A 27,520-nucleotide genomic window follows, 5' to 3' on the forward strand; every position below is an offset into this window, starting at 1 on the left:
GTAACTCCATTTCTCTGTTACTCCAAACGAAAGACTCTCGTTCCGTCTTGGAAGTAAAGCCTGAATTATGGTCCCGCGTTAAATCGACGCAGAGCCTACGCCGTACGGTGTGCGTCGCCGCGTACCCTACGCCGTAGGCTCTGCGTTGGTGTAACGCGGAACCACAAATCAGCCTTAACTGGAAGTTACACGTGTCATTTGTTGATGTTTTTTCCAGGATTCTGATTGGCTGGCATGACGTTAACAGCCTATTTATGCGGATTTGTGTAAACGAAGAGATTTTGAAAACGATCTCGTGTAAACGATGGAATTTTTCAAAACGTAGAGGGACAAATATCTGTTTTTGTAAATACCCGGCTATGTGTTAACGTGGCCTTAGACATTGGGAAGAGTCCCATCTAACACGTATTCTGCTGACATACCATGCAAGCAAATGTCGAAGGACTCCCTGCTGCAGACAGTATCACGCTACTCTAATAAATAAAGATGTTAATTAATCCCTCCAAATGCAATTAAATGTGTTTTGTTTTGATGCCTAATAACCTCAATTACTATGAGCTGTGGGGAAATAATCTTTGCAAAAGTCTTTTTATGCTCTCTTGTCATATTTCTTTATAATTAAGTTGGCCTGGCTCCAGGTTTGTTTGCTTCTTTTATATTTACAGCTTAGCAGGCCCACGCATCAGTCTCCTCCCTGCATCACTGAGTCTGTATCTCCCACAGCTCACAAAAATGGCTTAGTGCCCACAGAGCAAGCAGGCACGCACACCACTGGCCATAGCTGGAGAAAAGAGAAGGAAAGATTACACAACACCCTGAAACGTGGCTCTGTCCCAGACCTAAGGCCTACGACGACTGACTTGGGAGGATTAGAGACAATAGTTTGCTTTTTATCCTACTGTCAAGCAACGTTTCACATATTGCATTTTCAATTCCCATTTTCTTTCCAGGAAAGATAGTGGGAATTGGCTCTGTCTCCATCGGATGAGAACATGTCAATATCATTTTATGATAACTGAGGAACAACAGACAAGCATGCACAACGCTGCCACACAGGATGTGTTGGTTTAGTTGAAGCATATTTGGATCTTAGATGAGATCTTTCTTCTTTCTTCTGATTCATTCTCTAACATCATTAATCATGAAATGTTTTGTCTCATCAACATGGTTCTGGGTCCAAAATAACTCCCAAAAGTTCAATAATTACCATCCATTTCACCTGAGTTTCTTAAAACTGATGAGAAGAGGATTTTTTTTTTTTTATTAAATATTGTTTTGGTTTTTGAGCATAAAAATGGTATGAAACATATGGAGATTTATTGCATGAATTCAGATATAGCAGCATGAGGACAGGAAAGACTCAGGATTCGTAGGAACACAAATCTTCTACCACAGGTTTTTCAATCCAGGAAAAGAAAACCTTGTTATGATGTGTTGTAGCTGCTTACAGAGCCACAGTGGGGAGAGAAGGCTCTGACGTCCCTCCCACTGACAGATGTTTGTGTGCTTGAAAGGCCTTTGGTGAAATGTAAAAACAAAAGTCTGGCTTGTTTGTTCAGCTTTCAGCGCGTATACGCTCCCCCACCACTGCCGTCACCACCTCAACACCTCCCCCTTCCCATGCTACTATCATTTGAATATTCTAATAGCTCACATTTTCCACCTGATAGATATGTGTTCTGCAGTTTTTACCGTGTTATGTGTGTGTTAGCCAATGCATCAGAGTTGTTGTGCAGCAGGACTCTGAGCTTATGTTTGTTAATATGCACGTGTGAACACAGCAGACCTGTGTGTGTGTGTGTGTGTGTGTCTGTGTGTGTGTGTGTGTGTGTCTGTGCTGGATAACGTTTACTCTCAGAGCAGCTTTATTGTGAGCTCTCAGCTCGCTGCCTCAAATCCTAAAAGAGCCAATATGTGTCCGTCCATTTATGGCTGCCAGCTGAAGCTCAGGCATTAAATGCATGCTATCACACGCTGACAGGCATTCGTGAGGGCAGACATGTATGTATGAAAACACTGCAGGTGGTCTGCTATCTGCACGCCAACGTGACAGTGCTTTTTGCCTCATGAATGACAAAACCTAAGGGTTTAGACTTGGTATGGACAGCTATACCTTAGTTCTTAAAGTGATGTGGAGCATCAGAAACTTTGAACATACCCTTCATAGCTTTGTATTGCGGTTATTCAACTACCACCATCAGAAAATGTTAACTATATGGCAAATGCACCCTTGGTTTTATAAGGATTTTAACTTGTGTGCACGCAGCATTAACCTGGGATAATTCAAGATTGTCTTTATTGTCCACTACATTCATCTGGTAATATAAATCCATTAACTGGTATTTCAGAATTGCCCATTGGAGTGTGTGTGAGTGTGCGTGTGTGTTGTTGGGAATAAGGTTGGAGTAGGACCCAGATGTAGGAGACCAGGAAGCAGGAGTTCCAAAAAAACAATGATTTATTAACAAAAAGCGCTGCTGAGCAGGATTGCAAAAACACACGAACATGAACGTTACAAAGTACAAAAACCTGAGCTGAAAACACGGAGGAACAAAGAGTACGGACCAGCAGGGAGCAAGGGAAAGATGAGACCAGATATACAGAAGGCCAATAGATGATATCAAGCATGGAAGCATTTTAGGCAAGGCAAGTTTATTTATATAGCACAATTCAACACAAGTAAAAGTGCTTTACATTGACATTAAAAGCAGCAACACACAATTAGACAGTAAATAACAAATAACTTTTTGATTGTTCTTTAGTCAATTTTTTTTTTGTTTTTCTACTTGTTATGGTTTGGGGACAGATCAGAACTGCAGGCAGGCTAGTCCAGTTCCCCTACACTCATACACATGTATATATATTATAATACATGTACCCAGTTCTTCCTCAGCCATTTCTTTATGATGGTGCAGAAAGGGGTTCTGTTTCATTCCTTCCAGACTGCCAGTGGCAGTAAACAGAGTGGATATGTCTCCTCGCGCTCCGCGCAGGTCGAGATTTAATAACAACAGTGTCACGTGAGTGACGTGTAGGCTACCTGTGCGTCTATAAATACCGCCCGGTAGACTACATCCGGCCTCTTGAATCTTCTCGCTGTTAACCTGACGTACATCGCTGGTTAATTGCTCCGTAGATCCGTGTTTCGGATCTATATTTTCTGCAGGTTCGGGGAGGTAAGCTCAACTCTGGTTGGTGGTGTTTGACAGCCTGCCTGTGACTCTTGGTCGGAGCGCACGTTGTGCCCTCTAAGGCTGTGGCTGTCAAGCCATCTTACCTCTCCCTTTTTTCCATCTGGATCGAGCGCCCGTGTGTCGGGCTGGCTCGCTCCCCAGCCACACAAACGGTCTTGAATTGTTTGTTGTTGGGCTGATTCCTCCACATGCTAGATGTCCCAGCCGCGTTCAGTGGTCCGCCCACTGCTCTCGTCTGTTGGTTCCTAGCCTGGCTTGGTATTATTTGGTAAGTATTTTTTTACTTAAGCTTTAAAAAAAAAATAAAAAATATATATATATATATATAAATTTAAAAAAAATATATATATTAAAAAAAAAAAAAAAAAAAAAAAAAGCTAGTCCAGAGGTTCCGGACGCGTTCTGTGGCGGCCACAGTTCTCGCCTGGATTGCCTGGCTCCACACTGAAGTGTTTGGATTAAAAACAGTGGTGTGAGGAGTCTGTTAGATGTTCTGATCGAGTCTCAGTTCTCGCCCAGATTTCCTAACTTGACCATTTTATTTTTTGGAGGAAGCGATGATGGCTTGTACATCGTGTGGCACTCTACTGTTGGTAGAGGATGGCCATGAATTGTGCCCCCAGTGTCTGGGGGTGGGGCACCTGAGGGAGGCCCTGTCAGACCCCTGCATCAACTGCAGCATTTTGCCGCTCTCGGTGAGAGAGGAACGGCTGCGTCAGGTGGAAGGCCTCCTCTTTAGGAGCGACCTCCCACCCTCTGGGCCCGCTCATGTCAGTGCAGGTTCCCGCAAAAAGCACCGGGACAAGCGCAGAGCGGGGCCCCATGACGAGCGCAGTGGCCCTACGCAGAAGAAGGCGAAGGATGCTCCCTCACGCAGTGAGATGGAGGATTTACGGGCTGAACTGGAGCAGCTTAAGGCCTTAGTGAGGGAGCGGGCTCTGCCCTCCCCACCTCCGGCGGTCCCCTGGGAGTCAGATTGTGGAGACGATGCTATGTCTACCAGGGCTTCGAACTCCATGTTTCAAGGCCGTGACAGTGTGTTTAGCTCTGGCGAGTATCCCTCCCCTGAGCTGCCGTGTCTGGTGGTTGACCCAGCTAGCATACAGGCAGAGGCTGGCTCGGAGACATCCCTCAGGAGCTCTGGGAGCACTGAGCTGGGAGAGGGCCCCTGCCCTTTGCAGGCAACACTACGTGCGGCCCTGGCTAAGGTCGGGCTGGATGATGCGCCCGCTGCCCAACCGGCGAGCAACCCATTCTTTCGCCGGACTCCTGTAGCCCCGCCCTTTGATGTCCCGCCCTCGCCTGCTTTTTTGCAGGAGCTGCGGCGCTGCTGGGCAGATCCAAAGGCGTTTGCCTACCATGGCAAGGATGCGAGGACTTTGGCCTCCATGCGCCAGGCGGAGCAACATGGCCTGGTTCACATGCCTCCCGTGGACCCGTGTATCGCCTCACTGGTCCTTTCACCAGATGAGGCGCTCAAAGATAAGGCCCGCTGTCCTAGGCCTCAGTGCCGGGTAACGGATAGCCTTCTCTCGACGGCTTATGATGCAGCAGGCCGCATGGCTCGCATTGGAAACTCCCTCTCCGTGCTCCTCCTCGCCCAGTCCCAGATGTTGCAGTCGGAGCATGAGGGCGGGGAGTTGGGTGACACTAACGACGCTGCGCTCCAAGCCTTCGGGTTGATGACCAGAGAGCTTGGCCGCCTGATGTCCACCCTGGTGGTGACGCGGCGTCAGGTGTGGCTGGCGCAGGCACCCATGTCTGATGATTGCAGGCAGACGCTACGGAAGCTTCCGGTAGTGCCGGGCCAGTTGTTTGGGCCAGAGGCAGAACAGGCGTTGGAGCGCAGGAAGCAGTCGGGTCAGGCATCAGAGGCCTGGGGTCGTCGGAGTGCGAGCATGGGACCCCCAGCTCAGCACTCCAGGAGACGGGGCGCACAAGACCTGCGCCGCTCACATCCCCCGAGCCCCCCTCCGCAGCCCTGGCAGCACAGCCGGGTTGCTGGGGGTGGTGGGCGTCAGCCCAGGGGCGCACACCCTCCACCTCGCCGGTCTCAGCGGGTGCAGGGGCAACACCAGCGTCCCCCCAAACCCCCAAATAATCCTCGAGGCACTCTATGAGGGCCTCGGGCCGGCGGTGGGCAGGTTTTCACATCAGCACCTGGCCTATTGGGCAGCCCATTCTCCAGATGTATGGGTTTTGAGAACACTGTCCCAGGGCTACAGGTTGCAGTTCCGCCGCCGGCCCCCACCACCCTCCGGGGTCAGGGAAACCTCGGTCAGAGACCGCGGGAAGGCCCTGTGTTTGTCACAGGAGATAGCCAAACTCTTGGACAAAAAGGCCATCACAAGAGTTCACCCACATACACAGAGCAGTGGGTTTTACTCAACATACTTCCTCATTCCGAAGAAAGACACTTCTCTTCGGCCTGTGCTGGACCTTCGGGGTCTGAACCAGTACCTGAAGGTCCTCCCATTTCGGATGCTGCGTACACGCGACGTCCTTCAATCTGTCACTCCAGGGGAGTGGTTCACCTCCATAGACCTCAAGGACGCCTACTTTCACGTCCCAATACACCCAGACCACAGACGGTTTCTCAGTTTTGCCTTTCAAGGCCACGCCTACCAATTCACCGTCCTGCCTTTCGGCCTGTCCCTGGCTCCTCGCATCTTCACCAGATGCATGAGGGCGGCCTTGACATCGCTATGCCTGTCGGGAGTAAAGATTCTCCCATATCTGGACGACTGGCTTATATGCGCCCCCTCGCTCCAGGAGGCGGAGCTGATGACATCCAGGGTCCTCACACATATCGAGGCTCTGGGCATGTCGGTAAATTGGGAGAAGAGCTTGTTGCGTCCTACGCAGCAGACCACCTTCATCGGCCTGTCCCTCGATTCCGTGTCAATGCAGGCACGCCTTACTGCAGAGCGGGCACAGCGGATTCAGGACCTGCTACGGTCCTTCCGCCTCGGGATGAGGTTGCCCGTCCACGCATGGCTCCGACTGCTGGGGATGCTGTCGGCGGCCTCGGCTGTGACACCTCTGGGGCTGCTGCACCTGCGCCCCCTGCAGATGTGGTTCAACAACCTCCAGATGGACCCTCGCCTTCACAGGTGGGTCAAGGTCAAGGTTACCCACCAGTGCCTTATTCATCTCCACCGGTGGCGGGACAGCACCTTTCTATTGCACGGTGTTCCTCTCGGCTCAGTCCCTTCGAGGCGAGAGGTGGTGACAACAGATGCCTCACCTCAGGGTTGGGGTGCGGTATGGCAGAAGAGGTCAGTCCAGGGGGTTTGGGGCCCTCTGTGGCGGGGACGGCACATCAATGTCCTAGAACTCCGGACTGTCTACTTGGCGCTGAGGCACTTCTTGCCCTTTCTCAGGGGCAAGCATGTCCTCGTCCGGACAGACAACACTTCGACAGTGTTTCATGTCAACCACCAGGGGGGAACCAGGTCGCTGGACTCCCTGAACGAGGCCCGGAGGTTGTGGATGTGGGCTCATCCTCAATTGGCCTCCTTGAGGGCAATGCACCTCCCTGGCAGAGCCAACGTGGTGGCGGATTCCCTCTCACGCCGGCAGCTGCCCCCGGGGGACTGGCGGTTGCACCCCCAGGTGGTGCGAATGATTTGGGATCGATACGGGGAAGCCCGTGTGGATCTGTTCGCCTCGGAGTGTACGACTCATTGTCCACTGTGGTTCTCCTTGGCAGAGACCAGTGCCCCGCTCGGGATGGACGCTCTCGCCAACACTTGGCCGAGAGGCCTCCTTTATGCGTTCCCTCCGATTCCCCTGGTGATGCCCACGCTTCACAGGGTGAGATTATCGGGTCACAGGGTCCTCCTGGTGGCGCCCAAGTGGCCCTCGAGGATTTGGTTCTCCACGCTCCTCAGCCTGTTGGACGGGGAGCCTTGGCAGCTCCCAGTACGGTCGGACCTCCTGTCCCAGCTGGGCGGGGAGGTATGGCATCCCTCTCCGAGCCTCCTTCAACTCTGGGCCTGGCCGTTGAGAGGGAAGGGTCATTCTTGACGCACCTTGAGCCCTCGGTATGTGAGACCTTGCAGAATGCTAGAGCTCCTTCCACAAGAAGGGTGTATTCGCATTGCTGGGCCGCTTTCTCCTCCTGGTGCAGGGACGGGGGTTTTGACCCGATCTCCTGTCCGTTACAAATTGTACTGCGGTACCTGCAGTATCTGTTTGAGGCGGGCCGGGCGGCCTCGACCTTGAAGGTGCACGTAGCGGCTATTTCTGTCCACCACGGCCACATCGATGGTAGACCAGTTGGTGCGCATTACTGGGTGGCACAGTTTCTGCGGGGTGCCAGGAGACTGCGCCCCCCCAGAGTGCAGCGTGCAGCAGCATGGGACCTGCCGCTGGTCCTGCAGGCCTTGGGCGAGGCACCCTTTGAGCCTATGGCAGGGGGGTCCTTGAGGACGACGTCATGGAAGACCGCCTTTCTGTTGGCTGTTACGTCTGCCAAGCGTGTGAGCGAGCTCCACGCCCTTTCAGTCAGTCCTACGTGCCTTCGGTGGAAGGCAGACAGCTCAGGAGTGACCCTGTGGCCAAATGTCGCTTTCCTGCCAAAGGTGTTACCCCCTGACCATGCCAATCAGGCCATAGAGTTGGTAGCATACCATCCTCCCCCGTTTGAGTCCCGGCTGGAGGAGCGGGCTAATTTGCTGTGCCCAGTCCGGGCGTTGCAGCTCTATTTTCAGGCAACACAGAGCTTTCGACGCTCTGAGCAGTTGTTTGTGTGCTACAGGGGGGCGCACAAGGGCCGTGCCCTGTCGAAGCAACGGCTCTCCCACTGGATTGTTGAAGCAATCAAACAGGCTTATGACGTGGCAGGTAGACCTGCCCCTTCAGGCGTTGTCTGTCATTCCACCAGGGGTGTGGCCACTTCCTGGGCGGCAATGAGAGGGGTACCGTTGTCTGAGATCTGTGCAGCGGCGTCCTGGACGGTGCCGTGCACCTTCTCCAGATTCTATCGCCTTAACGTGGCCTCTGGGTCCACGCTGGCTTCGGCCGTTCTGCCTTTGGCTTCTGCGGCTGACCACTAGGTGGGTGTTGTTCCTCGTGACAGTGCTGGTATGAGTCATCCACTCTGTTTACTGCCACTGGCAGTCTGGAAGGAATGAAACAGAACGTAAGTTACGGATGTAACTATGGTTCTGTGAATTCCTGGATGACTGCCAGTCACACCGGTCACTCCGAACTTCCTGCGAGAAGATTCTGGGAGGCCGGATGTAGTCTACCGGGCGGTATTTATAGACGCACAGGTAGCCTACACGTCACTCACGTGACACTGTTGTTATTAAATCTCGACCTGCGCGGAGCGCGAGGAGACATATCCACTCTGTTTACTGCCACTGGCAGTCATCCAGGAATTCACAGAACCATAGTTACATCCGTAACTTACGTTTTGCATTGTCTTGATGAAATTTGCATGGAAAATGATGGTCTTGAAGGCATCACATGTTGCTTGGAAACATCAATGTCTGCACTGATGTTGCCATCACAGAAGAGTAAATGACATTTTACAAGGTGCAATTTTGATATGAACATGGTCACATCTCACTGGAGAACAAGGTTCTTTTTTTTTTTTTAAGAATAAAACCAGACAAGGTCTTGCAGGGTTGAGCATAACTCAGGGCATAACTCAGCATAACTAAGGTTTAGCCCCCAAAAAGAATTGAGCTTTTTTTAAAAAAAAAAAAAAAAACATTGCAAGGCTAAAATGTAAAACAAACTTATGAAGTTGTGAAGTGGAAATGAAAAAAAAATAAATAAATTCGGGGTCATACTGTCTGCAAAAACAGTACGAGATGTGCGCATTTCCAGGATATTCCACATTTTCCTGATTTCCTGTAGCTTACTGCATAGTAAGCATAGTAAGCAGTTTCTCCCTTCTTCAGCTTCAGATCAAATGTATTCCTGCCAATGCTGCAGGACAGAACTGTCAGTATAGACACAGAGAAGATTAAAACCACTGGGAAAGTCCAAATTATGGTGAAAGACTTCAGATCTCAGCATGCAACTGAATTCATTAATTACCATATTTCAGCTTTCTTGATTCATACATTCAGAAAAAAATTGAAACTGAAATTGACAGTAGGTTTAGACACACCTTCAACTTTATCAGACTATTACGCCCTGCTAGAGGTTTCACTGCATCTTGCAACACACACTGCTGCTGTACAAAGCATGCCCTGCGGCTCTAGCAGAGAAAGTATAAAACTAGAGAGCTGCAGGACTGAAAGAAGAAAAAAACGTATCAAGAAAATCTGAGTGATGCTCAACATTTTGACAGATCCATCCATTATCTATGTCTGTTTAAGGGTCACAGGGATCTGTAGGAGCACATACCAGCTTTCTTCAGGCAAGAAGCAGGGGTAGTCCCTGAGCAGGTCTGTCCCAGGGCCACATGTAGGCTACCAACCGTACAGACTTACTCTTGGGAAATTTAGAACCACCAAGCTTTTTTTTGGACTGTGGGAGAAAATCTAAGTACCTCTAGAAAACCCACGCAAGCACAGGTAGACCATGTAAACTAGGGCTGGGCGATATATCGAGATTTTAATATATATCGATATATTTTCAAACGCAATATGGTACGAGACAATATCGTTTATATCGATTTTTTTTTTTTAAATGTATTTTGATATAGCTTATTTGTGACAAATTGACTTGAATGTTTTATTTGAGATTTGCACAAATGTTTTGTTATTTGCACAACTGTCAACCTCAGTGGAAAAGTCTGCCTGTTACTGTCTACATTTTATTAATTGCACAGTGTATTTTAAATTAATTGTTATGCAGGAAAGGGATATTTGTTTTATTTTATTCAAGAAGCATTTTTATTCTATATATGCAGGCAGTTTATTTTTATTTCATTTGTTTTATACATTTTGATATTGTGCAGATCTCTGTTAATAAAGGAACCTGTGTGACATTTGGCACGAGGCTTTGTATTAAAACTGACTGTTTTTTTAAGGGTTTGCCTCAGAAAAAAATGAAGCTAACAGAGATGCTATGCTATAATGCTTTGGGGGAAACCCCAATTATGGCACAGAAAAAATATCGATATATATCGAGTATCGCCATTCAGCTAGAAAATATCGAGATATGACTTTTGGTCCATATCGCCCAGCCCTAATGTAAACCCCTCACAAACTCAAATCTGGACTTGCAAACCATCAAGCCACCATGTGACCCTCGTTTTGACAGATATGAATGTGTAACTGGATGCAATGAAGGTGTGGAATTAGTGAAATATCACCCGTGACCTACTCACCTCCCACTCTCTTCCCTTTCTTCATGTGTGTATACGTAGGTGTTTTGGTGAGGACACATGCATCACCATTCCTGATATTGATGCCGTAGTGATGGTGCTGCAGCCCAGTGAGCCCAGGATCACCATCACCGGAGTGGAGAGACTCATTCGTCCTGCTCCCGACTTTAGAGCCTCAAGAGGCATCGCTCTGTTCCAGGACCTGCACATCTTCAGTACCGTCACCAGGGCAGACACCAATGCACATCACACGGGTAAGCACCATCAAATACTCTACCTACTGTACAATGTTCCAGCCGGAGAAAGCAATCCAATCTCACACAAATGAAAAACCAGCGAGGGAGTTCTTACATGGATCTAAATAACAGTTGCTAAAAGTATTTTCTAACTGATAAACTCATACACCATCTGAAAAAGTCTGAGTATACCTCACAAAGTTGGAAACATACCTGGAGGTACAAATCTGTTTTAACTAAATATTTCAGCAGGCTCTTTTCATATTCATGATACAGTCATTCATTCATGAAGTCCCATAGCATATTCATAGATCACCTGGCTCTCAAAACAAAACTTCACAGACAGTTAAACATTTCACAACACCTCGTGGGATGGAAAATAAGCAGCAGCAAGAATCTCTTTCATCTGGCGCATCTGCACAAACTGTGAAGTCGAGAAAACAAAAGTTATACTTTCACAGTCGCTCTGGCAGATTATATAAATGTGAGGGAGTAACGTCTGTAAAAACTGCAACAAGCTTCATGCCAGTTAGTCTATTCGACTCAAGAAGCTCAAACAAGAGTAACTGCTTAAGAAAACCTATTCAGATGAGATTAAAATAGTAAAACTTTGTGCAGTTTTGCTTCTGAATGGGACTTAGTTGTTTGAACTAATAATAAAGTTAAATTAAGTACTGACTCAAAGATTAAAACTAGTTATTTTTTAGATCATTTTGGGGGGAAAGCAGACATACTAGATTCCATCCATCCATCCATCTTGGTCCACTTATCCAGGTTAGGCTCACAGTGGCAGTAGCCTAAGGAGGGAAGCCCAGACTTTCCTCTCCCCGGCCACTTCATCTAGCTCCTCTGGGGGGATCCCAAGGTGTTCCCAGGCCTCTCCCACCAGATCCCACCAGGGTGGGGTCCAGGGGACATCCTCACCAGATGCCCGAGCCACCTCATCGGGCTCCCCTCGATGTGGAGGAGCAGTGGCTCGACTCTGACCCCCTCCCAGATAACAGACCTTCTCAGCCTATCTCCAAGGGAGACCCTCAGGAGGAAGCTCATTCCTACCGCTTGTATCCACGATCTCGTCCTTTCGGTCACTGCCCACAGCTCGTGACCATGGGTGAGGGAAGGAACGTAGAGCAGCTGGTAAATCGAGTGCTTTGCCCAGAGCTCAGCTACTTCTTCATCACGACAGATCGTTGCAGAGTCCACATCACCGGGGACGTCGCACCGATCAACCTATCGACTGCTCCATTCTTCCCTCAATCGTGAACTAGAGCCTGAGGCCACGTTTACACGTAGCCGAGTATTTACAAAAACGGATATTTTCCCCTCTACGTTTTCAAAAATATCCTTGTTTACACGGACCCGCATGAAAACACTGTTAACGTCATGCCAGCCAATCAGAATCCTGGAAACAACATCAACAAATGACACGTGTAACTTCCAGTTAAGGCTGATTTATGGTTCCGCGTTACATCAACGCAGAGCCTACGGCGTAGGATACGCGGCGACGTGCACCGTACGGCGCGCATCGCTGCGTACCCTACGCCGTAGGCTCTGCGTCGATTTAACGCGGGACCATAATTCAGGCTTGACTTCCAAGACGGAACGAGAGTCTGAGAGAATTTAAGACAGGTAAAATACAAGAAAATATTGACGGTGGCCAAACAAATTGTAAACACAGGTCGCACTCATGACGCTGCTGGTGACGTTTCTGTCGCATAATGTGACGTAAATCTCCGTTTTCCTCCGTTTTCTCTGTTTAGACGCAAACGTGAAAACGGAGTTTTTGAAAATCTCCACTTTGGCCGGAGTTTTCAGAAATTATCGTTTTTGGGGGCTTTGACCTCCGTTTTCGTGTAAACGAACGGCCAAAACGCATGAAAACGCCTCCGTTTTTGCCCCGTGTAAACGGGGCCTGAGATACTTAAACTCCTCCACTTGGGACAGGATCTGATCCCCGACCTGGAGAGGGCACTCCACCGCTCCAGCAGAGTTGAAGGTCTTGGCCTGATGAAGCCAACAGAGCCACATCATCTGCAAAAAGCATAGACCCAACTCTGAGGCCAACAAACCGGACCCCGTCTGCTCCTTGGCTGCACCTAGAAATTCTGTCCATGAAAGTGATGCACAGAATCAGTGATTGGCAGAGTCGTTTCCCCGTTTCCCCGTTTCCCCAGCCGACAACACAGGACATAAAGGGGCTGGACAGCCCGTCTACTATTAGGGATTCCAGCACCCCATACTCCCAGAGAAACCGCCACAGGGGTCCCTGAGGGCTCCATGCCCCCTCCAGGATCCTGCTGAGGGTGTAGTCGGTCCACATCGGTTCGTTCTGGATGCTCGTTCACATCCAGAATGAAAACCACACTCATACGAGAGTCCATGTATGGAATATCAGCACAGAAAAAATAACAATAGCAATACATTGATATCTTACTAATTTCAGTTAAAAGACAAATGGATCTGAGAACAATTGAAACCTACAAGATAAAAGTCTTCATGGCTGTCAGTTCCTCGAACACAAGAGCTACTATAAGCATACTTGCTAAACTTGGTTCCTACATTTGATTGCATACATTGACTTATATATAAACTCCTAAGTTTAGATAGAATCAATCAAGCTGGATCGTCTCAGCAGCTGGTTGTACACACGCTGCAGCTCAAACTGAAAGTAGTTTTATGACCAAAAATATAAAAAGTAGTATTTCCAGACTGGACAGGTACAATTGAAAACAGGATTGAATGGCCTTTGTATTGTGATGTTCCTGCCAGAGAGGCATAAAAGCCATAATACAAAGCGTATTCCTCCCCGACTCATGGGCCCTTTAACTGAAGCCATTGTTGTAAAAACCTCCCACAGAGCACACACACACAGTTACAGGATTGGTACTTGAAATAGTTGGAAAGTTCAGTGATTATTCCTTTTTATGCACTGACCATCTGATAAAAACTTACTTGTAGCTTCAGTGGGGATTAATGGAATACAGTATGTTGCTCAACGTTACAGTAGTAAAGTTCAACTTTGCATAAAATGGCTTATCTCAAAATGGAGCTAGTGAGTGTACGGCTCGCTCTCACAGCCCCGCAGGTACTTTCTCCCCAGCAGCACTTGCAGTGTCAGCGAGAGGCTTTTATTCATATTACCTTGCCAAAATGAGTCCTGTTCCCGCTGCACACTCCAACCGCAACCACGCCGGTCTGCAGGCGCTGGCCCCTCTATTGTTGCCGTATCTTCTGATTGTCACTGCGACACTGCAGAACCCTTCCTGCTGAGTAAGGCCTGTACCTACAGGAGACCTGGGGTCGCACGGCCCGGACCTGGCAGCATATTAGTACGACTTTAAAGTCCCTGCAGCTCCAGTGTCATCCAACAGTTTGACCAGAGAAGCAGGAACGCCCCCCCTCCCTTCCCTCCCTCCCTCGGCCCAGAGCTCTGCCGCTGGCAGTCAGTTAGAGGCAGATAAGCAACGAGAAAGAGAGAAAGAGAGAGAGCCCCCGAGCCCCCCATTGTGTATAATGTGCGGAGGAAGAGAAGTGGAAAGTGGCATTGCTTTCAGGAGTCGGAGGAGTTCTTTCTGCGTGTGAAATAGAGACTACAGCTGGGAGGGAGAGATTAGCTGGAACCAAAAGAAAGACAAAAAACGGGGAGAGAAAAAGTTGGGGTGTGTGTGTGTGTGTGTGTGTGTGTGTGTGTGTGTGTGTGTGTGTGTGTGTGTGTGTGTGCGTGTGCGTGTGCGTGCAGGAGATTTACGGTGGTCTTCCTAAACTTTCTCTTGCACCCTGCTTATGACCTTGTGCCCTCTTCCGTTCTTTGCCTCACTGTCATTCACTTGTCTCTACTTTGAGCCTATTCAGCACCGCCTCGGGTCTCTCTCTCCGTCTCTCTCATATTAATACAGGAGCCTTTTCTTTCTGAGGCTTGCTCTGATGCCTTTAGTCAAAGTCAAGGTCATCACATATTTTTTTTGATTTTCATCTTTAATGCTTTAGATTTCGACAACTTTGCTTTAATGATCTTTTCCTTTTTACTTTTGAGCTTTTTCTTATATTTTCCATACTTTCAGTCTGAGCCTTGCTGTTCTTGGTGGCTATCCCGATTGCTCTTCACCTCCATTGACCTCTGTCTGATTCTCTCTCGACAGCACGACTTGATGTGTTTTTCTCTATTAACGGCAGCAGTAAATCATCAGTGACGAGCAATATAAACACTAACTGTTGACAAAGTAAACCAAAGCTTCTCGTCACAGTTCCCATCCCGCATTGTTTGCCAGGTTGAACCGTGGATGGCAAGGTTATGAGACCGAAGAACATTGTGATTTCAGGGCAGGAAACTGAATATTCAGGTCCTGCTAACCCCAAAGCCACTGAATGTTTCTGCAGTACGTGAATCAAAATGAAAAACTCTGATTGTGTCCCTCTGGCTACATGGCTCTAATGATTTTTATGGACCTCTCAACAGGGCCGCCGCAAGGGGTGTGCGAACCGTGCGACCGCACGGGGCCTCGCGCTATGGGCCGTTTTTTTTTTTTTTTTTTTTTTTCAAAATTTATTAATTTTTTTTTCGTTTTTTTGTTTTGTTTTTTCCCCTCATAAATATCAACAGTCACGTTCCATTACAGCCCTAAATGTGTACTAGTCTGTGCATATCAATAAATATATGTGCAATGATGCGCGTGTCTGTCGTTCACTACAACTGCGTCAGACCAAGCGCGTTGGTGCTCTGATCCAGACGGGTGGATTGTGGAACAAACTGTCACACAATGTCGAGAGAACGAGACAGAATTAGGAAATTTCCATCAGGGGATGAAAAAAGAAAAAAAAATAAAGAAAATGGAAGAGTTTAATGCTTCTCTGAAAGGCTCGTTTGATAAATTTGTTACAAAAATCACCGATCCGACCGGGTCTCAAGCAGCCGTGGGGCCCCGCATCGAGGCAAGTCAAATGATGATGAGGCAGGGGAAGGTATCCAGTATTTTGCTAATTGGAGAGTTAAAATTGCGCATATAGACACCCGATCCGACCCGAAAAACCCCAAAAATGTTGCCCCCCCTAACCATTTCGCACAGGGCCTCGCAAATCTCCCAGGCGGCTCTGCCTCTCAAAGACAATTGGAAAAGTCTTACAGTTCATTGTCAAAATAGTGCTTAGAACTTTCTAAACATATGTGATGGCAAATGTATGGCTATGATTGGTGCAGTCTTGGGGGTGTTACTGTTACAAATGATCCTACTTGTGAGTCCAGTGATGCTATTCTGCACATACTGTCAAATAAGCGCCGCATAAACACACAACCGTTGAAAATCAACAGAGATTCTTCTTTTTTAAGTTACAATTTTATAAGTGCCTGTAGGAGTTTTATGCCCCAGAAGCATGAGTATTCAAAGTTCATGTAAGCAAAAAAAACAACTCTGCTTGAGCTGCTTTAATGAGAGCTACTTTTGCTAAAAACAGCTGCCCCTTGAATTTTGCTTTAACTGGAGTAATGACTGAACGCTGCTTAAAAGGGATGTAGTCCTCATGAAGGTGATTCCTGCAGGGAAAGAAACAACAACAAACAGATGAACGTTTAAAAGAACTGCCCTCGTACCTAAAAACAATGGAGTATATTCTCCCCGTAGGCAAAATCCCTTTTCTTGTTTTTTTCTCCCTCTCCCCTTTTTTCTGTACCTTTTATAATATTTAACACCCCTAAACAACCCCTTCCAAACACACACACCATGTTTCTATTTTAGTCCACTGGGAAGTTGTTAAAGGGGTAACGGTGGTTCCCTCCCTTGGGAACCTACAACGAGGGAACAGACCGGGTAGCAGCGACAGGCGGAGGTTGGTGCTTAGCAGACTGTCAAAGAGCTGACTGCAGCGACCGTGGGCTGCTGTGATGGGAGCTGACAGAGGAAACCTGGTACCACAGCAGCTCAGGGAAGACTGTGTATTCTGAGTTTAGGGATAATTGGAGTCCGGGAGAAGGTGGCGGTGTTGTCTCCTCGACTCTTCGGATGTGGCTCTTCAAAGCATGTGGCATTTTCTTCCACACACATTTTTTTTTTACCCTGGCAACAGTATTTAGACCAGCGGCCAGACTCTTCAGTGTACATTAATTAGCACTTATGTTCCTGTATTTGAAAAAGCATCTTAGAAGGACAGTTTCTCTGAAAGAAGATGGTCAGAGGTCCATCAATCTGTGAAAAACGGCATCTGCAAATATATAATTCTATCATATCATATAAATACATCATCATCTACAGTTCAAAAAACCATCAAATGAGTTTGACAAAGCTGAAAATCTGATTTTTCATTTAATTTATGATCTCAGTATACATGAGAATTGCAAATCAACTTTTTTTTAGGGTATTGTTGAAGCAAGACTGTATAAACTAGAATTACAAGATGACTCATTGTAAAGTTTTACACCTAAAACTTTCGTTCAAAACCCACAGCTAACTGAAATAAGGGATGATTGACAGTGAGCTTTTCTGGTTGCTCTTTTGTCCAAAGGTCTGAGAAAAAAAAATGACAAGGAGACAAATTTGTGTGTGTGTGTGTGTGTGTGTGTGTGTGTCTACAGCACATCAGCCCGGCGTGCTGGAAGAGATCATTCATAACTTGGACTACTGTGATGTCCTGGTGTTGGGGGAGGAGCTGAACCCCGATCAAGAGTCTCTCCAACTTCAGCGAAGCTCTTTGCTGGGAAAACACCTGGATGCCACCAACTCCACCTCTGGCATGTCCATATATGGTACAGTAGGTTAACAATACTAAATTTGCATCGGGCACATTTCTACTTGGTTTCCATGAACACAACACTGTCGTCGCTGTCCACAGGTGTAGACTCCATGTCAAACTATGAACAGGTGATCCGACAGGTACGCTACTCTAGCTGGCGGCCCGGACAGATAACAGAGAGAAGATTTCGCCTGACCTGCTCAGAGCTTAACGGACGTTACACCAGTAATGAGTTCAATCTTGAGGTTAGTAATCCAGCAGTGCTACAGAGTGCCGTTGCTTAAAACTTTGTGCTAGTATCCTCTTCATTTGGTTGTCTGGAATCGTGGGAAGATCAATAAGCTTTAGAAGTAATGCTGCTTCAAAGACAGCCCATACCCACCAAAGTGGAAATGGACAAAGCAGACAAGTAGAGCCAAAAGCTTTAACTGGTAGAAAATCCATCCACAAGTTAAAGTTTATTTCAGGTTTAAAGAATGATTTTAGTATCTTTTCACTTTTTATATGTCCCAGTAATGTGGCTAGTGGGCCATGGTGCACCTTCAAATCCATAAATATAGAAATGAGAACATCTGAGGATTAGCACAAAGTGGCTCACAGAGAAGAGGAAAGTTTGAACTTAATTTTACATTAATAATTCAAAATGTTTGTTTTTCAGACTGACTGAAAATAACTACAGAAACCCATTGTGTGGAACGGCCCTTTTTGCAAATTGTATGTAGGATTTCACTGTGAGGGATAATAGTCATTGTTTAGTGTTGCGAGAAGATTTTACTTGTATCTGTACTGTGTATTAGTATTTGTACTAATTAGTTGGTTGTTTGGGGTTTATTTCTCTGCATTCTCATCTTCCTAAATCTGTATAACGAATGCGGAGAGTGAAAAGTTGAAAATAGCACAAAGTTGAAATAATGGGGAAAAACAACATGCCAAAAATAACCCTAGATATTTCCTTTCAGCAAAACTCAAAGCATTCACAGCAAAGGTCAAGATAGGCTTTGACGAAGTACAACATTTATGAATAAACACCTGCTTTTTTTTAGTTTTTGTTATTTTTTGAGGCTTTATGAGGGATTAGACACAGTCAGACCAAAAATCATATCGTTAAATTAACTCTGGCAAAAATAATTGCTGATGACAATAAGATCATAATTTGAATATCTGGATCAGACTTATTCATGTTAATGCAATTTTACATAGTATGTAGCTTTTATTCAGCTTACATATAGAAGACGACAAATGCTGACCATCAACTCCATCACTGGTTTTCAAGTTTATAAATGTAAATGCATAATGAAATGTATAGCTACATTTCCATTACCCTTGAAATTGAAATTACAAATAGAAAATATGCCAAATAGAAACAAATCAATTTCCCAAGAGCTCCCATATATAGCGAAGAAGTTTTTCCACCGTCTTTAGGTGGTATTTCTGTCAATTTGAAAAAGCAATATTTCAGAGATTTTTTTTCTGTTGGAACAGGCTCCCTTGGGTCTGAAGCAGCAGGTGCAGCAGGAGGCGCTAACTCGCATAACTCATCAAAAGTTGTGCAATCATCTTAAAGTTTTGAATCCACTACGCCCCTGAGAAATCACAGACAATGACCTGATGAAAAATCTCTCAGGCGTGGTCAGCTCTTCATATAAGGGACTTGTCTTGAGACAATTTGTTGCAGCCGTCCACGTCTCTGGTCTCTCAGAAAGGGCGCCTACTACAATAAATATCACTTCTTCAGAAAGATTTGAGAAATTAGCTTTCTAAAACAATCAAACATGGTCCACTGGGGCATTGAAAACGTAATCTTTTTTAAGGATACTAAGATAAATCCAGGTTGAATTTGTCCTCCTCTGTCCTCAACACAGGTGAGCGTCCTGCACACTTCAGAGGCACGAGAACACGTCAGTCACATGGTCGCCCCACCTCAGTACATGCAGATTGTGCACCACCCATCTATGATCAACGACCTTTACCCCAACCATGTCTCAGGTAAGGAAGCCCAGTTTGGATGGTTCACTATTTCACCATGTGGAAACAGAAGAAAGAGGGAATTATTTGTATTATTTGTATCTAAGGTGAATACATAACCTCAATAATGCCTTATATTATTCAACTATTATGAATATTATAAAATGAAAATGTAAATAAAATAGGTTGTAGTGCAATGGGGGAGATTACTGAAATGCAGCAGTACATAAAAAGGTTTTCAACCTTAACTTCAAGCAACTGAGAGTTTCAGCAGCACTGATGCATTCTGGGATTTCATTTCCACAGGTGAGGAGCATAAAAGCTGAACGTTGCCTCATCATCTTTGGCTCTAACTCTAGGTGCATAAAGTAGGTTTGTCCCTGACGACCTGAGGGTTCTGGTTGGTTCATCATGTACCAGGAGATCTGAGATGTATTTTGGTCCGAGACCATTCAGAGATTTATAAACCAACAGCAGGATTTTAACATCTATTCTGTGACAGACAGAAAATCAGTGTAAAGATGTAAGAACTGGAGTTATATGGTCCAGTCCCTTGGTCTTAGTGAGGACTTGGGCAGCAGCGTTCTGAACTAACTGCAGGTGCTTGATGGATTTTGTTAGAGAGACCTGTGAAAACAGCATTACTGAAGTTCAGTCTACTGAAGATAAAAGTATGGTCAAGTTTTTCCTCCTGAGACATCAGTCCTTTAATCCTTGATATGGTCTTGTGATGGATCAAGCAGTGAAGGACATTCAAGCACAGGTTAAAAGTCCAGAAAGGTTGTTTTTTTTTACTCAACCCAGGAGCATCACAGAAAGTAACCAATGATCAACAAGAAAATGGGCCGATTAAAGAGGTCAAAGTAACAGAAAATATTAAAAAAAGAGAAAAATCTAACTGGTTTTCAGCTGGTTCGCAAGTTGAATGAGTCGTGAACCAGCACCAGTACTGGAACCGGTTTGGTGGAAAAAGGGTATTAGTGTCAGGAAGTTATAAATCTGTTGAAAAACAGCTTTATCTTTGATTTTACTAAGAAAGGGGAGGTTTGATACGGGCCTACATGTGTTCATAAGAGACCTGTCTAGCAGATGCAATGTCTAGCAGATTTGAGGACATACAATGTGCAAAAACCCTGTTGGCAGAGTATCAAGGCAGCAAGTGGTTGATTTCAGGTGATGTGTGATGCCATCCAGGTCATCCATGGTTTCTCTCAGTGGACACAGAGGCAGCACATAGCCTGCGTCTAGCATACGAGCACTGATTGTCTGATTTTCTGAATTTGGTCAGTAAAAAAAGAGGCAAACTCATTGCTCATTCTCATTGCACGGTTGGATATAAGTTCAGGGTCTACCTACTGTACCCAGGGGATATTATATCTGCTCGGTCGCTTTTTATAAATGTCATAATGAACCTGTAATTTAGTTTCCCGCCACCTGTGTTCAGCTTTTCAGCTCTTTTTCAGCTCTATTCCATGCAGAATTTCTCCATGGAGGGTTCTTTTGAGCAGTGATTATTTTACCTTGGTGGGAGCAGTGGTATCTATAATACTAATAATCTTACCACAGAATTTATTCAAAAATGTGTTAACTGAAGGTGGGTGGAGGAGGGGGGAGAAGGAAACATTTCTGGGGTATTTTCACCTATGTTCTGTTTCTTGACGATCTCTGTCTGGTAGCTTCTGTTGAGAAGCTTCTATCTTCTGCTATGAAAGCAGACATTATGGCAATTTGCCTTGCTGGAGCACACAGGTGTATGTGACAACAATGACAAAGAGGGGAGCCACCAGCAATGTTGTTACAGAAGCAATTATTGCAGCCCATTAATCTGGAAAAGGTTATAAAACCATTTTAAAACAATTTGCAAGAACCATATTCTAGACGGTATGGGCCTTGGTTAGCGTTTTAAAGTTAATGACAGTACAATTAGAAAAACAAGTGTGGGCTGTATGGAGAGGCTGCCAGGGGGAGCTTTCTTCTCCACAAAGGCAGAGAAAACTGTGCTGCTTGAAAATCTGCATATGTATAGAAGAAGACTTCTGGACCATTTGACAGACAAGACCAACATGGAGATGCATTGGTCACAATGCAGAGCCGCATCTGCTGAAAATGACAGAACACATCAACACAAAATCCTCTCACTAACTATCAAGCACGGTAGTGGTTAGATTATGATTTGGTGTGTTTTGCGGCCGCAGGACCAGGATGACGAGTAAGAATCTACAAATCACAGTGAGCTTCATAATATACGGTAGATCGAAAGTTCAAATTACAAGTTCATGTGTAACTGAGTTCATATTCGTTTGAGGTAAATAAACATGAGTTTAATATTTATTTTTAAAAAAAGAAAGAAAAATCTACACTAATAAAGGTTGAAATGTTGAAAATCAGACTCAAGAGCCAATGTTTTGGGAAAAAAAATGTCAGATTTCCATCCCCGGGTAAACATGGTAAGATCCACTCGTGCTATGAAACACTCCTGCTGGAACACTTCTTTTCCTCTGCCCTCCATGCATAAGATGGATGTGAAGTAAAGAGCTCATGGTAAAGAGGAGAGTCCACGGGTATTTATATACCACATGAGATTTAATTATTCATCAGACTTTAATGGATTCTATTTAGAGTCTACGAGAGTTGGGTAGGCAGTGCAGCGAGGGATGAAGGATGGGGTGTGTGTGGAAAGGAGGTCAGAAGATCATAGTGGGTGGGTGGATACCACAAAGCAAAATATGACCCAAAAAAATCTAAACAACATTTTAAGTTGTACTGTGAGCTGTGATTTGGGTTTTCCATGTGGCAATGTTTCAGAAGTTACATTGTATGTAGAATATAAACGAAGGCAAACATGGGCGTCAGATACAAACATTTTCAGTTACTCGGAGGGCCACATGAGGCTTCACTCGGAGGAAGATCAAAGCCTGTGGATTTAGTGTGAAAATGTACAAACTAGACTGAAGCAAATTATCATTTGAAGATTCCTCTATAAGCCTCAGCCTTACACGCACGCACGCACGCACACACACACACACACACACACACACTCGTATAGGGACACACATCAGGAAGGAGTCATGAAAAAGAGGGCAGACAGAGAAGTCATTCTATTTCTGTCAGAGATCAGAGCAGACAAAATAAGCACTTTAGTTCAAGAGACTTCCCTCTGTGTGGTTAAGTTACACAAACAATATCACATCACTATATTAGATACAGCAGGAAGACTAAATCATTCAGCAATCTTGGCTATCTGTCTGTGGTGGAGGTGCGGCAGGACAGAACAAGCCAACCTTCCAGTTGTGACATATACCACACCTTATATCTTACTTACGCGTTAACGTGAAAGTACATCAAATTGTAATATGACTGAGGGCCATCATACCTCTGAGCTGTTTAATAAATGTATACATTTTTCAAAGAAAATGTCATTTAGTAACATCTTTGTTAATGATATCTGTTGAAATTCTGTCCGCTACTCATTATTCTGCCATTATGTAGAGTCTCTCTCTGTGATCAGCATGCTCGCGCTCCTTTTGTGAATTATTCCAAATAGAGAAGCTATTAGGCCTCAAACATGCACTTCTTCCATACAGCCCTGGGTGTGAATCCAAAATAGAAGGTTGTGGAACCAAATTCAGCAAAAAATTGAAATATTATGCAAAGTAATCACTTTTTATCTTTGCAAAAGTTCCCATCAGAGGTAATTTACCGAAAATGAATCCATAGCTTAAAGGGGTTATGTACAACCCAGGAAAACCAGGGGGAATTACGCCTCAGCCGGAGCAACTCACACCAAAACAAGCTATTCAGAAAGCTCACAGATCTTCTTACTGCGAGGGAAACAGGCCAGAATGGATGAACATCCATCTCTTTATGGGAAACTTGAATTGAATTATGTGGTTTATTCATGTAGGAAAAAAATAGCTTCATAACTCAGACAATCACATTAACATGCAACCATTGTCATCTGAGCTTTCAAAGGAACTCCACTGCACGCAGATGGAGAGAGGCTGCGCAAACATCCATGTACCTTTATTGCTTTATAGGTCAATGCCTGATTTCTGTTGTATCAAGGATTAAAATGTTTAAATAAATGAATGAATCCAGGGATTAGCATTTAGTCTGTGATCAAGGAAAAGTCACTCTGATGCAAGACAGATGCATGACAACCAAACACTCAGGCTCCACTGCTCAGTCTCCCAACCCCAGCAGGGACACATAACTATGACCTGCAAGTGAAGAGCTGTTCCTGCTCAATCCTTTGGTGTTGTACTTTGGTGAGTTTATTGAGCAGCAGAAAGTCAAGAGACTGCAATTTCTTTTATTTTGCACTGCTAGGTTTAATGTGCGACTCTGAGGATGTGTTGGCATCAGCTCGTCCTTTATCTTGCGTTTCATGTCTGCCTGGATTGGCTTGTACCTGCTGGCCATGCGGGTATTCGTCACACCATGAAGTGATTCAATTTCATTTCAGTGAACCAGCTCCGTTTTATTCCAAAAATGTAAATAGATCCAGAATATATCGCAGCCAACACAACTCAAATATAACAAATAAATAAATATAGTTAAGACAGAGGAATTCTTACTTTGAGTTACATCACCCGTCCTGAACTGCAGGTACTAATTGATGCAGTTTTGCAGAGGAATATCTGTGTTTATTACTGCCGAATGTGAGCTTTCAGCTGCGGTGGTTGCTGAGAACTGTTCTTGTGATGTTCTCTATATTTGCAGTCGGAGACAGACTTGGATGTCAGGCCAGTTGAACTGTGTCTATGAGGCTGCGTTGTTTTAAAGTAACAGCAATTTATTTTTATTTTAAAATGTCAGTTTCAAATGATTTAACGAAATATCTAATAACCTTTAGGAAGTGCCATCTAGCACATGTGGCTACCCGGCCCTGGTATCAGCAGAACCCACTCAAAGTAGCGTTTGACTCCCACCCTGCTCAGTTCTTCTCCCAACTGCTTATGGCTTTATGTCGCTATGTGACCCATCGATAAAGACAGGTATAAAACTAGCTTGCAGAGATCCAGTGGACACCATGGCAGAGGCAATTAACAGACTCAAAAAACATGACAGAGAAAAACAAGAGCGTAACTGAGCAAGAGACCAAACAAGAGTAAATCTTGGACTGTGTTGAAACAGCAACTTAACTTCCACACCTATGGTGGGAGCCTCCACAGTGAGAATTGTGTACGTTCTTTTACACTTTAAGCTGTGCAGAAAGAAGTCTGACATTGTTTTTTATGAATGTAAGACTGGACCCTCTGTGTTGATGGTACCTGTACATGTATGGAGACAGGGATTCACCCACATGGTTGTGCACATTTCACTGATATCATCCTGTATGGCCTTTATCTTGTTTGGCACTTAAACCTAATATCAAGCACCCCCCAAAAAAAAAAAAAAAAAAAAAAAAACTGAAACAAGAACTCATCTGACCACAGAACAAATGTCCACTGTTTATTTGTCCATCTGGGATGTGCTTGTGTCTCTGAGGTCTCTGCGCGGGCGGGAGCTCCTGAGGCTCCTGTCATGAATGTTACAGCTTAGGCTGCATTTCTGGATGCAACATTGAACTGTGTTGCGTGACAATGGTCTGTCAAGGTCCATGTGGCTTTATTTAGCACAGGAGCACGATGGTTTCTGAGCACACAAAGATCGCACTGCATCAGCAGTACTTCTTCAGATCATTATTTCCAACTATTCAAAGTGAAATAACAAGTTCAAGTTCTTGTTCCATTATAAAAAAAAATCTCTGTTTCATTTGAAATGGGCTCGTGTATTATATTATAACGTTTCATAAATCACATTCTCAATTCACAAAGACTTTGAACTCAAATGGTCCTTCAGTTCTGGATATTTTCATTATACAGAATCACTTTATCTGTCTTTTTCCTCCGTGTTCACGACCCAGCTGCTGTTTCAGCGTAAAGTCTGCTCATCGTTTCCCTCTCACAGCCCTCAGACACTACTGGAGTTGAGGTTGATGAGAGCAGTCAGGGTAAACCAGAGCAGTAAAGCTACATATTAAACTGTGATGGGAGATAACAGGTGCTAAATAGCAACAACGAGCGGAGAGGGACTGCCAGTTGGATTGTGCCTTATTGAATAATCAGTACATTCATTTTGCTCATCATTTAAGCCACAATTAACAGACAACAGAAATAATACTTGTGCTGCTTAGTTTCTAATTGGATATCTTGAAAGAAGGCCTGCTGACTATTGACTATTGACTATTGACGGAGAGACTAATGCACGCCTTCATAACTAGCAGGATAGACTACTGTAATGCTCTTCTTACTGGTCTACCCAAGAATACCATCAATCAGCTGCAACTGGTTCAAAAGCTGCAGCGCGAGTTCTGACTCAGACCAGAAGGAGATTCACACATTAGACCCATTTTAAGATCCTTACACTGGCTACCTGTTAGTTTTCGTGTTGATTTTAAAGTTCTTTTATTAGGTTATAAAGCGCTACATGGTTCTTCCTTTTTAGCCGTTCCACAGAGTAGAACTAAAACATTTGGTGATGCTGCTTTTAGCCACGATGCTCCAAAACTGTGGAACAGCCGGAGGATCTGAGAGGAGCTGGAAATGTGGACACTTTTAAACGTAGACTAAAAACTCATCTCTTTGGTCTGGCTTTTATGTAGCATCAAATTTTATAGTTTTATTCTGTTTAACACTTTTTAGAGGTATTTGTTTTATTTATTTATCTATTTCTTGTAATGTTTTTATTATTGTTATATTTTATTGTTGTGGACTGATTTTTTTAGCCTTAATTCTTGAACTTTTATCATTATTTCATTTTAATTAACTATATTGTATGTCAGTGTGCATTGGTCTCCCAGTTTTTATTTTATTTTTATTTTTATTATGCTTGTTTTTAAGTCAAAATGTTTGTATTTCATGTACTTGGATGGAAGGTGCTATATAAATAAAATTTGATTAATGGATGGATGGATTGGTTGGTTGGTTGGTTGGTTGGTTGGTTGATTGATTGATTGATTGATTGATTGATTGATTGATTGAAAGTCAGGCTTAAATCGGTTCATCTGTACGAGTTTGCTATTGATGCACATGGCTTTTTGAAACAAAATACTAAAAGTGCTCTTAAGCAGCATCAAAGCTATATAAAGCAGCACAAAACACAGGGAAAAGATGGAAAATATGACATTTTCCCAGTTTTGTCCTCTTTCTTTTTAATGATACGACCCCGGAGTTATTCCAGGCAGGTCTTCTCTGCCGTGCGTGGGCCTGCTCCATCACCCTCTCAATGGTTCCGTCCAATTACTCCATTTGCTCTTTGACCTATTCAAGGAGCAAGAAGTATGCATTCTTGGATGGCTTCGGATGTCTGATTTCAAGGGGTGGGGGTTAGTCCTACACCCCCGTATTTATGTGTAAGCCTGATAAACTGCTTGAATAGAGCCTAAACGCCAAAGCCAAATATGTGTTACAATTAAAGTGTTTCAAACTTACTGCATGAATTGTCTGACTGAACTGTGGTTCAGGATACCTCAAGCTCAGGGTCTGCTGTCTTATTATGCATTTAAGTGACCCTTATAAGAGGCGCAGGGGCGGTGGAAGAGCAACACAGCTGCAGTCCTGGTCCCTCACCAGTCTGTCTTCTCTCACCTTGCTTCCAGGTGTACCGAGCGCTGCCACGGTGGTCATTGTGATGTGCATCGCCGCCCTGGTGGTGGTGGTAGTGCTGGGCATATACCGCATCCATGTGACCCACCAGCAGGAGGGGAAGCTGGAGGAATCCACTAAAGAAGCAGATGGGAGCTGGGACGCCTCAGCTCTGACAATCACGGTCAACCCGATGGAGGTGAGGAAATGAGGAGGGAAGTCGGGAAGGAATTAGGAGGTATATGCCAGAACCCAGATGTTCTGTGAATTTGTCATTACTTAAAGGGGACCTATTATGAAAAACACATTTTCTCTTGCTTTAACATGTATAAAGTGGTCTCCCCTCAGCCTGCCAACTCAGAGAAGGAGGAAAGCAACCAAATTCTGCAGTGTCTGTACAGCCGCCCGGATGAGCCGTCCAGTGTGATGTGGCTTCTACAGCTGTTCAGATTCTGCTCCTGTCGTTACGTAACGACAGGAGCGATG

The 27,520-nt window shown here is 45.0% G+C and overlaps 1 protein-coding gene across 1 annotated transcript in view; it reads left to right on the top strand.

The window, feature by feature from the left end:
- LOC133441584 (calsyntenin-2-like) overlaps positions 1-27,520 on the top strand; it is a 422,755-nt gene that overhangs the window by 385,669 nt on the left and 9,566 nt on the right. The window contains exons 12-16 of the mRNA XM_061719022.1: positions 10,528-10,739; positions 17,284-17,454; positions 17,541-17,686; positions 19,304-19,427; positions 27,049-27,233. Coding sequence (XP_061575006.1) covers positions 10,528-10,739; positions 17,284-17,454; positions 17,541-17,686; positions 19,304-19,427; positions 27,049-27,233 — 838 coding nt within the window. The remainder of the gene's footprint in view (positions 1-10,527; positions 10,740-17,283; positions 17,455-17,540; positions 17,687-19,303; positions 19,428-27,048; positions 27,234-27,520) is intronic.

Source organism: Cololabis saira, chromosome 4 (genome assembly GCF_033807715.1).
Source record: "Cololabis saira isolate AMF1-May2022 chromosome 4, fColSai1.1, whole genome shotgun sequence".
Lineage (NCBI taxonomy): Eukaryota > Metazoa > Chordata > Actinopteri > Beloniformes > Belonidae > Cololabis > Cololabis saira.